Here is a 12187-nt window from a genome sequence, read left to right as displayed (position 1 = left end):
TGTCCTTAGTTTTGAACTATGTTAGAGAATATTTCTTGATGAATATTTGATTTTATTGCTGTTCTTTGGTAGATTTTATTTTTAAAGTTTTTTTACTTTTTTATTGAAGTATAGTTGATTTACAATGTTGTGTTAATTTCTGCTGTATAGCAAAATGATTCAGTTATATATATATATATTCTTTTTTTAATATTCTTTTCCATTATGGTTTATCATAGGATATTGAATATAGTTCTCTATGCTATACAGTAGGACTTTGTTGTTTATCCATTCTATATATAAAAGCTTACATCTGCTAACCCCAACTTCTCACTCTACCCCTCCCCCAACCCCCTCCCCCTTGGCAACCACCAGTCTGTTCTCTATGTCCGTGATTCTGTTTCTGTTTCATAGGTTCATTTGTCATATTTTAGATTCCACCTATAAGTCATATTATGTGGTATTTGTCTTTGTCTTTCTGACTTACTTCACTTACTATGATAATCTCTAGTTGCATCCATGTTGCTGCAAATGGCATTATTTCGTTCTTTTTTATGGCTGAGTAGTATTCCATTGTATATATGTACCACATCTTCTTTATCCATTCCTCTGTTGATGGACATTATGTTCTTCGGTAGATTCTAAATACTGGATGTGAACCCTAAATAAAAAGAACACCACAGCACTTTTGTTTTCTTATGCATTTCAGTTTTAACATTAAAGTATGAAAGAAATGTGAGTTCATTCTCATGGATAATAATGTAATTTTATTGTGTGCAGCCTTTTTCACACCAAGTATTAGTTTTTCCATGTGAAATAAGTTAAGATTTAAAATGATAAAGTTATTGTTAAGGAGATGCATTGGGCGATAGAAAAAGCTGAAGAGAGTTTTTGCCTGAAACTGGAAGACAGAACAGTCCGGAAAAAAACAAATGTGAGAAAAGTATCATACATTGCTCAGACCAACCCACCCCCCCCACCAAAAAAAAAACCCAGCTTCACGGATCTGAGGTGGTGATGCTGAACAAATGTCGGGGAGAGAGGGCCAGGCAATTGTCTCAGAAGGGAGGGTGGGATTTCCTTGATGTTAAGGGTATTTGCTTGACAATAATAATCTGAATTTTCTTCTGTGTCTCTATAGCTCTTGATTTTTCCTGCTGTCTACAGTTTGACTATGCAGCATAATATTTTTTTTTTTATTTAGCACAAAGTCCATTTGGACTAGAGAATGGAAAGGTTCTAATTTTGTTCCTGGCCAGCAAAGTCATACCTCAGGTACACACTGTACAACAATTAGAAGTCCTGTGAAGAATGCATACATTCAAAATTAGTTTTTTTTAATTAAAAAAAAATTATCCTGTTTTGGTTTCTTCATTGAGTAGACTCCTAGAGGAAAAATAAGTACGTAAGTTTCCTGGTCTGCTGAAGAAATGGAATTTAGGCCCACAGTAAAGAGAATTAAAGTGATCCGAAGGTTCACTTACAATCACCAGACAAAATAAGCCATGGAAGAGCCTCCTTGCCATGGCTGAGCTGAAGCACACATAACACTTGGGGCAGCCGTCCTCAAACACTTCTGTGCAGAACCCACTCCTCTCCTGGAGTTTCTGGACCCTTTATGCTCCATATCAGCTTCAGCTTTCTTCCTGTGGCACTCGGGATAGACCTTGTGACATGTCTACCTGCCACTTCGGGTGAGGGGTAGAGTAAAGGAGGCAAAGTCCCTACCACTTATTAGAAACATGAGAAGAGAAAAATGTCCTTGGACTTGCTTTAGTGTTCTAATTGGCAAATATGCAGAAAGGCTGACACTCTTGTATGCTGAAGTGGAAATGAACCTCTAATCCAAGATCCAAAATTCTCTAATACAAGATATTAAAACCTGCAATATGCATTAAGTAATTTCAGCTAAAACTCATAATTTTCTGGTGTTCTCTGACTGGACGTTAGACAGAAAAGACTAAACCAATTGGAGTAACATTATTCAAGAGTGGCAGAAAGTTAGAAATCATGAGGCCTGAAATACAGATAAATGCATTACTGAGGCATATTCCCCTGGCCCTGAGATACGCAGGCAAAGAGGTGAGTCACACTTTACTGGGAGACAGAGTCAAAGTGGATGCAAGGCTCTGAGGCAATATTTAACAGAGGAACGTGGTGATTCATTTATCAGTTCAGAAATCCCAAGTACAAAACTTCAATATATAAGAAGGATCAAAGTATATAATGTATATGATTCAATTTAAAAATTCTTAATTATAATAGTAATCTAGATTACAACAGTAAAAAAATCAAATTACATTCATATGAAACTTTTATAAAACGAAATCAAATCCATTTTTATGAAATTTTATAGTACAATTATTTTCTAATGGGTCTTTTTCTTAGGTTACCGTATTTATAATTCCATTTACATCTGTATAATTTTTCAAATCAAAAAACAAAAGGAAGTCAATAGAAATCCACATTTTCATTTGCAAAACTCCCTTCAGTTTCCAGGCCAGTAATACAAGATGATGTCAGCTTGTCCTCCAGACATGGACTGCTCCCAAAGATCCCCAGTTTACGGAGCATGCAGGCCTCTACTCATTAGGAACGCTTTTTGGTTTGGCTCACGTTTCAAGAAATTCTGGAGCATGTCCATGCCGTCCATAGATCCCCCAGGTTTCAGGATTAGGTTTCTGTATTTCATTCCAACCTGATAAAATAAAACACGCCTAATAATTCATGGTTATAGCAATTTCCCAAATCTCTCGATACGAAAGAGAAGAGAAAAAGGGACTTCAGCTTTGTCTGGATGTTCTCCCTCATAGACTGCAGCTCTGCATTATTTATTTACTTCGGTAGCTAAGAGATCTGGAGCTTAGACCTCGGTCTTCCGCACTCCCCTTTATTGCTGTCTTGTCTCCTTAGACTCTCAGCAGCATGTTGACTATGTGAGCAAACAGACAAACGAAAAATAGCCAAATGGAAGACAGAACAGGCTCCTATTTGCCATCCCATCCCAAATGCGATTTCAAAAGGGTTAGTAAAGCAAGTGTTCAATTAGGCTACAAATAGGGGTTCAGTATACTTGGAAACAGTAGCCCAGCTACTGTCAAAATGGCTTCTGCTATATTTTTATGAGGGGCTCATTAAAAAAACCCTTTTTACTTATGGGGTAAGGCAACAGCACATGTCCCGTGGTATAGGGTAGGACATTTCTGTGGGCCCAGCATGGGGAAGGAGGACCTTTGCAAAGTTTTCTTTGGGGACAAGGTCTGGAATTTTAAAACACATCATAGTTCCTCTGCCTTTATTTACACACATACATGAGCAGATAAAGCAAACAACTGTAATTCAGTATCAGCATTATTCAATATTTTCACTTCCTTTTCACCGTCCTTTTAGGAAAGAAAGGCAAGACAATTCAGTGAAGCCTAATTCTAAATCTACGCATAAAATAGTTCACAGAGTAACACTCAAATTTATATCCATTATATCATTTGAACAGTCATTAATAGTCTCTCCAAGTACATAAATAGCTTGAGAATTTCTGGAGACAAAAGTAATCTCATTTTTGACTTATGACAATGATTCTGCTTGGTACAACCATCAGAGATAAGTCTAGTCAAACTGTTAAAGAAAATAAAATGTTGATGAATGAAATCCACCAGGTTAGATACAAAACTACTTAATGTTTTACAAGGGTCATGAAATCAAAACTTTCCGGGTTATCTTTCAGTTATAAACAGAAATAATCTTCAACTTATTAATGATCTACAGGCGAAGAGCTAACTTCACCGATGGGCCTTCATCAGGAGTAAACAATTAGTCAAAGTTACTTCCTATAAACTCTAGAGAGCACTGTCCAGTACAAATATAATGTAGTCCATATATATCTTTAAATGTTCTAGTAATTGCATTAAAAAAGGGAGGAAAATAGGTAAAATTAATTTTAATAAAATATTTTATTTAAACCAGTATATCTATAATGTTATCATTTCAACATGTATCAATATAGGCTGCTATTGAGATTTATTTTTTATGTCTTCAAAATCTAGTGTGTTTTTTACATTTACAGCACATCTCAATTCAATTCTTCAGTAGCACTGGCCACATTTCAATGGCTCAGTAGCTACATGTGGCTATTATACAGGTCTGGGGCCTAGCGAGTAGCAATCTTGTTGCCTTATTTACAAGCTTTGAGTAAATTTTCTTAAAAAGTGCGGGCCTGTAATCACTGATATTGGACTTCCTGAAAACCCTGGTAATGACAGTTTAGAGCTAGATCTAATTTTGTTTAGGAAGAAAAAAAAAGATGTGTCATTTCTTGCTTGGTCTGCATCAATTAATTACTGTTAGTGTAGCGATCTAGAACCTAAAATGTGAGTGATGGCTATTCTCATCATGGACTTTATTATTCTAAGAAGTAGCAGATCAGAGCTCTTGAGCCGAACACAGCTTACCCCACTTCCCTTTCTTTCAATCCCCAATGTGTCTAAATTTGACCAGTGTTAGATTAGTGGGTGGGGCAAGGAAGGGCAGTTATCTCTGGACAAAGCAGTATAGGAAGAACTTAGAAAATGTGAATTAAATTGATCTGAATGATAAAAATATTTTAAACCACTTATTACGGAAAAATTTTGAATATATACTAATAGTAGAGAGAACAGTATACTGAACCCTCTTGTACCTATCATGTAACCTCAATTATTAATATTTACCTGCAGAAATTCTTAATGCTCAAGATCTGAGAGTCTTTTATTTAGTAAAAAGACATATTTCATTGCACAAATATTATAGGAACAGTAATGAAAATTTAAATAAAGTAAAAAAAATTATCACCAAAATGTGGACATCTGCCAGAATATTCTCATTTTGTACAGAGAACTGTAAATGTTGGTAGTAAAGAAAAGCAAGCGTTAGAGGAGCTGCACGTTGCTGTGAAGAGCCAGCTCATGCCTCCTCTGCCGTACAGTCACTGTGGAGCAGGGCACTGTTTGGTCTCACAATATGTGGCTCAGGGCAGTGCAAGTCCTCCCCTGTTTATAGCTCCAAACAAGTTAATTCAATTTCCTGAATTACAGAGCAATTGTCTTTTAATAGTTTCATTTCCTTTGCAATGAAGTTTGGAGAAGAGTTTAAGAGTCATTTTGGTAATCGGATCTTGCTTTTCTTTAAAAAAAAAAAAAAGTTAAGCAAATTTGTGTGTTAGGAAGGTACCGGCTTCTCTGGGCAAGAGAACACTGCTTGGGAGACATATGCCACAGGTGGAAGGAGTCTTTGCTGTGAATTGTTCTACTCTGTTTATATAATTAAGGAACTGTAACTGTGAGCAAAGCAGGAAGAGAAGCTCTAAGGCAACCACTACAAGTTTTCATGCTAAAAAAATTGTTCAGGGGGATCTGCATAGCGTAGGAGCTCCTATTAGTTCAGGGAAGGAAAATCAGCATCAGTCACTTCTGTGGTTTTTACTCCTGGAAGGTTAACATGTGTCTTTTGGCAACTGTGCAAGTCCTCTCTAACACTGATGTCTTCTTTCCTTCTTTTCTTTTTCTTTATCTATTTATTTATTTTTAAAACTTTATTTATTTTTGGCTGCGTTGGGTCTTTGTTGCTGCACGCCGGATTTCTCTAGTTGTGGCGAGTGGAGGCTACTCTTCGTTGCGGTGTGCGGCCTTCTCCTTGCGGTGGCTTCTCTTGTTTCGGAGCATGGGCTCAAGGTGTGCAGGCTTCAGTAGTTGTGGCATGTGGGCTCAGTAGCTGTGGCTCACGGGCTCTAGAGCGCAGGCTCAGTAGTTGTGGCGCATGGGCTTAGCTGCTCCGCGGCACGTGGGATCTTCCCAGACCAGGGCTCAAACCTGTGACTCTTGCATTGGCAGGAGGATTCTTAACCACTGCGCCACCACGGAAGTACCTCTTTTTCTTTTTTTAAAAATGTTCAGATGATTGATTGATTGATTGCCATGCCATGCAGCAATGTGGGGTCTTACTTCCCTGACCAGGGATCGAACCTGTGCCCCCTGCAGTGGAAGCATGGAGTCTTAACCACTGGACTGCCAGGGAATTCCCCAACACTGATTTTTCTAAAGCAGGATCAGGAGTTTTGGAGTCAGGCCCAGGTTTGAATCTCGGCTTCATTCTCAGCTATGTGGCCTTGGGCCTTGGTTTCCTTACCTGTAAAGTGGGAATATGCCTACCTCCCTCAGTGTATGAGGAATTAGAGGAGATGATTTTAGTACCTTGCCTGCTGCCTAGAATCATTCCTGCCATATGCTGGTATTCAATAACCTGAGTAGTCATCCATCCCTCCTTTCATTTGCCTTCTCCTCACACCGCCCCTAAGTTCAGTCACTTATACACAGTCAGGGAAACAAATGCATTCCTGTTTTCAGCATTTCCTTAAAATTAGTTTTGTCTCCTAATAAAGCTAGAAAAAAGCACAAGAGATTTCATCTCCACTATTAGTATAAAATAGAATATATAGTTTAGTAGGAATACTAAGAAGAGACAAGGCACTCATTTTATGCAAGAATCTATGCCCTTTATTTGAGGTAATATTTTAAGAGCAATCATAATTATCCGAATGAAGGACACCCATCAACTACCAACAATGAGAACACATAAATTGGGAAACAGATTGGGTCTCCTGCCATCTCTGGCTTCTCTGAAGGAGCACATGCAAGCTCCCACAGCCTTCCAACCCTCCCTTCTTTCTCCTTCCTCTTGTGACAGACTATAGGGAGTGGAGCCAGGTATCTCCTTCGGACGCTGAGTAACAGGCAACAGGGCAGAAAGCATCCGCCCAAGGACAGGTGATGACGATCAGGTATCTCCCAGCCTCACCAGCCCGCTTTTAAAGTGGACTTTGAAACCTTTCCTTCCGCAACTCATCTGTAAACTTTCCAACAGCACATACTTTGTTTTTTTATGAGTGACGGTGGGGAGGTTGAGGGCAGAAAAAGAATACCTTTGACAACAAACAGGAAGGAGGGAGAGAGTGAAAGATTGGTGGTGACGGAAACAAAGAATGGTGGTAGGAATCTTCCCTTGTGTGAAAGAGGTCTTCTGGAAACCTTAAGCGAAGTTTCAATTTGTGAGGATGGAAGCATAAATAACTATGGGGAGGGAGGAGATCCGGACAAAAAAGGAAGGGAAGTCGTGTGTAGTAGGGGGACAGAAGAGTGGAAGCAGTTGGAGCAACTACCAGTTGGGCCCAATAATAGTTAAATGTTCTGAAGCAGAGGACGAACACCAAGATGAACAAAACAGTTCCTATTACAAGAGCCTTATGATCTAGGAGGTGAGATAAAGAAATAGACAATTAACAAAGCAGATTATTAGAGCTCTAAGAGAAACACAAAGAAGGGCTGTAGGAACACAAAAAGGAAGAAAAACTGCTTCCAGCTGGTTGGGATTCAAGGCTTAGAAGGTCTGGCATTGTAAATATTCAAGAAGTAGGTTGGAAATCAATCCCATTTCCTTCCTTTGTCCCTTAAATCAGGCAAAATTTAATGCTGTTAGAAAAGGTTGAAGTGTAAGAAAAATCAGCTTTGGGGTGGTAGATCGGGGAAGCTGAAGCAGAATTTAATCCATTTGTAAGGACTGTCAGGAGAGGAATTTCATATTCTCTCTTAGCAACATATTATAGCAGGAACTGGTCCTAGGATTCTGTTTGAAGGGTCCTGGAATACTTAGCTTTATAAAACACTTTCTGTCAGGTAATTCTTTTTCTTGTTTAACCAAGATTCTTCCTATGTTTCTGTGTCTGTTATTGCATGTAAGATCTAGCTCCTTCCATATGGCATTGTGGATAGTTACACTTAACTGTCTTGACTTTCTCAGTATTCCTTTCTGCATGTGATACTTGTTTGTATTTCTTCTTCACTGATGGAAAAAAACGAAGCTTAGCAATTACTCTAAATGCAGAAGAGGAGGAACATCATTCTAGCGCAACAATATAATTGCCTTTGAATCCACAATGTCTATTAACTTTTAGGAAATTTTCCCACAATGAAGTTGCCTCATAAAAAGAAATGGCCCAGGCTTCCCTAGTGGTGCAGTGGTTAAGAATCCGCCTACCAGTGCAGGGGACACGGGTTCGAGCCCTGGTCCGGGAAGATCCCACATGTCACCGAGCAACTAAGCCCGTGCGCCACAACTACTGAACCTGCGCTCTAGAGCCCACAAGCCACAACTACAGAAGCCCGTGTGCCACAACTCCTGAAGCCTGTGCTCCTAGAGCCCGTGCTCCACAAGAGAAGCCACCACAGTGAGAAGCCTGCACACCGCAATGAAGAGTAGCCCCCACTTGCTGCAACTAGAGAAAGCCCGCCCGCAGAAACGAAGACCCAATGCGGCCAAAAACAATTAATTAATTAATTAATTTTAAAAAAAGAGAAAAAGGGCTTCCCTGGTGGTGCAGCGGTTGAGAGTCCGTCTGCCGGTGCGGGGGACGCGGGTTTGTGTCCCGGTCTGGGAGGATCCCGCGTGCCGCGGAGCGGCTAGGCCCGTGAGCCATGGCCTCTGAGCCTGCGCGTCGGGAGCCTGTGCTGCACAACGGGAGAGGCCACAGCGGTGAGAGGCCCGCGTACCACAAAAATAAATAAATAAATAAATAAATAAATAAAGAGAAAAAAAGAAATGGCCCTAGTTAAAATGCCCTTATTCTTGCAACACTATGATTAGCTGCTAGATTTTGAAACTACATTTGGCAACCTTAAAGGGCTCCTGAAAGAGCTAGAGTTTGCTGGAAAAGTGTTACTCCCAAGCAGCTCCCTTCCATAGTTATTTAAGAGATGAGTTGGAAAAGTAAAAGGTATGTCTGTTGAGACAACTTCTCCATGTTTACTAGAAATGAAGGCTTTAGGTAATATTTAACAAACTGATTAAACAGTCAAGATGTTACACCTATTTACTATGAAGAACATAGAAAATTACAGATAAAACCAGAGGTAGCAAACTTTTAGGCTATTACAGGTAAGTGGCCAGTTCTAACACTTTGATAGAGGCCATCGAAACAATAAAAACGATTGTACTGTAAAATATTCTATTGCTAACATTTGATATTCAGAAGCCTGCAGGTTTGTATTTGACCCTTCCCATTACTGTTTTCCCAGTGAGTAGCACACTTTCTATAGTTCTGCTTGTTAAGATCTGAAATGGTTCTCAACCAGACCCTGGGCTTTGCAGGATGGTAAGAGGTTACAGAGGGAGGGCCTGGAGGTGTTCTTTTGTCGATACTAATGACCATGAACAATAAGGTCAACAATACATCATCTTTCAGCCCCGAGCCTCTCTAGAGCTGGGGACTAAGAATAGCAGGCACTGACTCCTTGAAGGGGCATCCTGCTATCTTCTCAAAATGCTCCAAATATACACTAGGGAGTGTGAGGGACCTTGAGACAACAAAGTCTGCATGATATATTGTGACTGATCTGATTCCCATGACTTCAGATCAAATTCAGTATTTCTTTATACCACAAAAATTCTTTCCCTTCATCACATATACATAGTTGTAATAATGACTGAAGTTTTTTGTAGAACAGGATTGTTATTCCAAAGTGTTAATTTTAAATAAATGGATATTTAAATTGTGTATATTGGGTGTTATTTTAGAGCAAACATTTGTAAAAATAAAAAAAAAAATTAAAACAAAACCAAACAAGCAGTACACTGTAGGAGGGTATAGAATGGCTATTTAAAAAGCTGTTCCTGGGCTTCCCTGGTGGTGCAGTGGTTAAGAATCCACCTGCCATGCAGGAGACACGGGTTCGAGCCCTGGTCCGGGAAGATCCTACATGCCGCAGAGCAACTAAACCTGTGCGCCACAACTACTGAGCGTGAGCTCTAGAGCCTGCGAGCCACAACTACTGAAGCCCGTGTGCCTAGAGCCCGTGCTCTGCAACAAGAGAAGCCACTGCAGTGAGAAGCCTGCACACCACAACGAAGAGTAGCCCCCGCTCGCCACAACTAGAGAAAGCCCGCGTGCAGCAATGAAGACTCAATGCAGCCAAAAATAAATAAATAAATAATTAATTTAAAAAATAAAAAAATAAAAAGCTATTCCCATAACTGCCACTGCAGTGAAGAGCGTGAGGATGGGTGCAATGGGATTCTCCTTGGCCACTGGAGCCAGACTCACTATTGCTGTGACAGCAGGGGAACAAGAAATGACGATATTCCAGAGTATTTAATAGGAAGGAAAAAAGAAGGGATTAAAGCCAGCTTCCTGGCATAAGATGAGTAATAATACATAGTACAGCTGAATTCAGAATTTTAGTAAAACTGAAAACTGTTTTTAACCTCACAAGGCAACAACTCCAAGTTGTAGGGAATCTTGCTTTCTCCACATTCAACCCAGCCCTTTTGTCTGAATTAAGAGTAGCCTGGCTGCCTGCCAAGCTGTGAAGCCTGAGATAAAAGGAGGTACATAGAAGCATAATGGCAGGGATGGCTCCTGCTGGACCTGCAAGTTCCTTGGGATCCACTGGGATCAGTACTTTGCCTGTTACCTTGACAGCGGGAAGAAGAGAGGAGACAGTGGAGGCTCCTGGGGATGTGGTCATGTGAGCGGACCAGGGGCGGTGAAAGAGGTGCTGTAGCAATTACGCCAGGAAGCCTCGCCAACTACTAAGAGTGAGTGGAGGTCATAATTGTACCTCTGCATCTCTGGACCTTGTGTCTCTCTAAATATTGTTTTCTGATTTCTACAATAATTCATGCTCTATGTAAAAATATGAAAAAGCTCCATAAAAAGTACAGAAAAATATTTAATACTCAGAAACTTACCACTCAGAGATAACAATTGACAACATTTTGATGTACTTTTTTTTCCTGAATGTATATTTTAAAATCAAAATTCGCATTCTATGGTGTAAAATATTTTATAACCTGATTTTTTTCATAATAGTTATATTAAACATTCCAGACACAAGAAAAAGCTTATTGAAACCCTTATCCCATGCCCAAGTTCACTCTTCTGTTCAGAGAATGGAAATATCACTTCTGGTTTCGATGATCTGGAAGATTTCATTTGAATAGGGCCTTTATGAATGGTACGATTTTGGAGAGGCACAGACAAGGAAGGCATACGTTTTAGGTGGAAGAAGTACAATGAATAAATTTGTGAAGGAGGAAAGACACAAGGGAACATACAAATTTGGCTGACACACTGCGAGTTCTGGGAAGTGCAGAGGGATTTGTTTGCTAAGCTAAGGGCTGTGACAAAGAGAGGAATACCAAGAAGCATAAAGTAAAACAAAAGGTAGATGAGGGCCTTTGGGAGTTGGCGATTGGATCATCAGTAGTAGGTAACTCTGGAGGGAGGGTAACTTTCCAGTTCAGTTGGTGGAGGCAAAAGCCGGGAAACAGAGGTTTGCAGAAACTGTTTCTTACACCAAGAGAGTAGGCTGTGAAAGGAAGAACAACTGAGTAGTAGCACTGAAATTATCAGAGTCAGTGGTAAGTTTTTTTCCTGAGATGGCAAACCAGTAAGTCTTAGTATTATAGACATGTCTCCTGAGACAGGAGGAAAGAAGATAAATATTGAAGTACAGAAAGAGAAAGAAAGATGAAGGTACTCACTGTCAATAATCTTAATGTTCTTAGTAGAGAGGAGAGAGCATCTGCTGAGAGAGAGAGAGAGGGTGGGGACCCCAATAAGGTAAGTAGAGCAGGACTGTGGAGTCACACTGGGGGTCCAGTGCAGGTTCGACAGCATGACTGCAGTGGGGCATTAAGTGGAGCCGCAAGATCTTCCCCAGAAGACTGAATTCCAAGGTCACCATCTCTAAATGAGATGGTAGAGGAATCCAGGGCTGGGCACTGGCTGAAGGTCATGCAGGAGTCAGGGTATTTATGAGAACAAGTTAGTGGTTGATCGTTTTAAATGGGGTGGCCAGGGAATAGAAAGAGACTTACAGGGACCTAACAGCCCGAGTAGGGTGGGACTGAAGATGCAGGGATTGGAAAGGTTAGTCTATAGAATGTAAGTGTCCTGGAGGTGGTGTTTTGGGGGCGAAGGGTTGGGGGAAGGGACGGTGGCCCAAATTACATCAATGTCTTTCAGTGCATATGTGTAAGGTAGTATGCAATAAAGTCTGGAGAACAGATCAGTTGGTTGAAATAAGCACAGAGAACCTGATTTTGATAATTTGTTCTTCTAATTTCTAAATCAAACAGAATGAAAAACACACTGGAAAATCCATCAGCCCTAGAAATAATC

At 40.2% G+C, this 12187-nt stretch overlaps 1 protein-coding gene across 1 annotated transcript in view; it reads right to left on the bottom strand.

Annotated features, from left to right (window-relative positions):
• Positions 1-736: 736 nt before the first annotated feature.
• Positions 737-12187, bottom strand: part of NLN (neurolysin) — a 99928-nt gene continuing 88477 nt past the window's right edge. The window contains exon 13 of the mRNA XM_082651298.1: positions 737-2677. Within this exon, the coding sequence (XP_082507424.1) occupies positions 2543-2677 (135 nt within the window). The 3' untranslated portion in view covers positions 737-2542. The remainder of the gene's footprint in view (positions 2678-12187) is intronic.

The sequence above is a fragment of the Grampus griseus genome (assembly GCF_964374135.1).
Source record: "Grampus griseus genome assembly, chromosome: 3".
Lineage (NCBI taxonomy): Eukaryota > Metazoa > Chordata > Mammalia > Artiodactyla > Delphinidae > Grampus > Grampus griseus.
The sequence above is the reverse complement of the archived record's forward strand: the minus strand, read 5'-3'. Positions and strand labels throughout refer to the sequence as shown.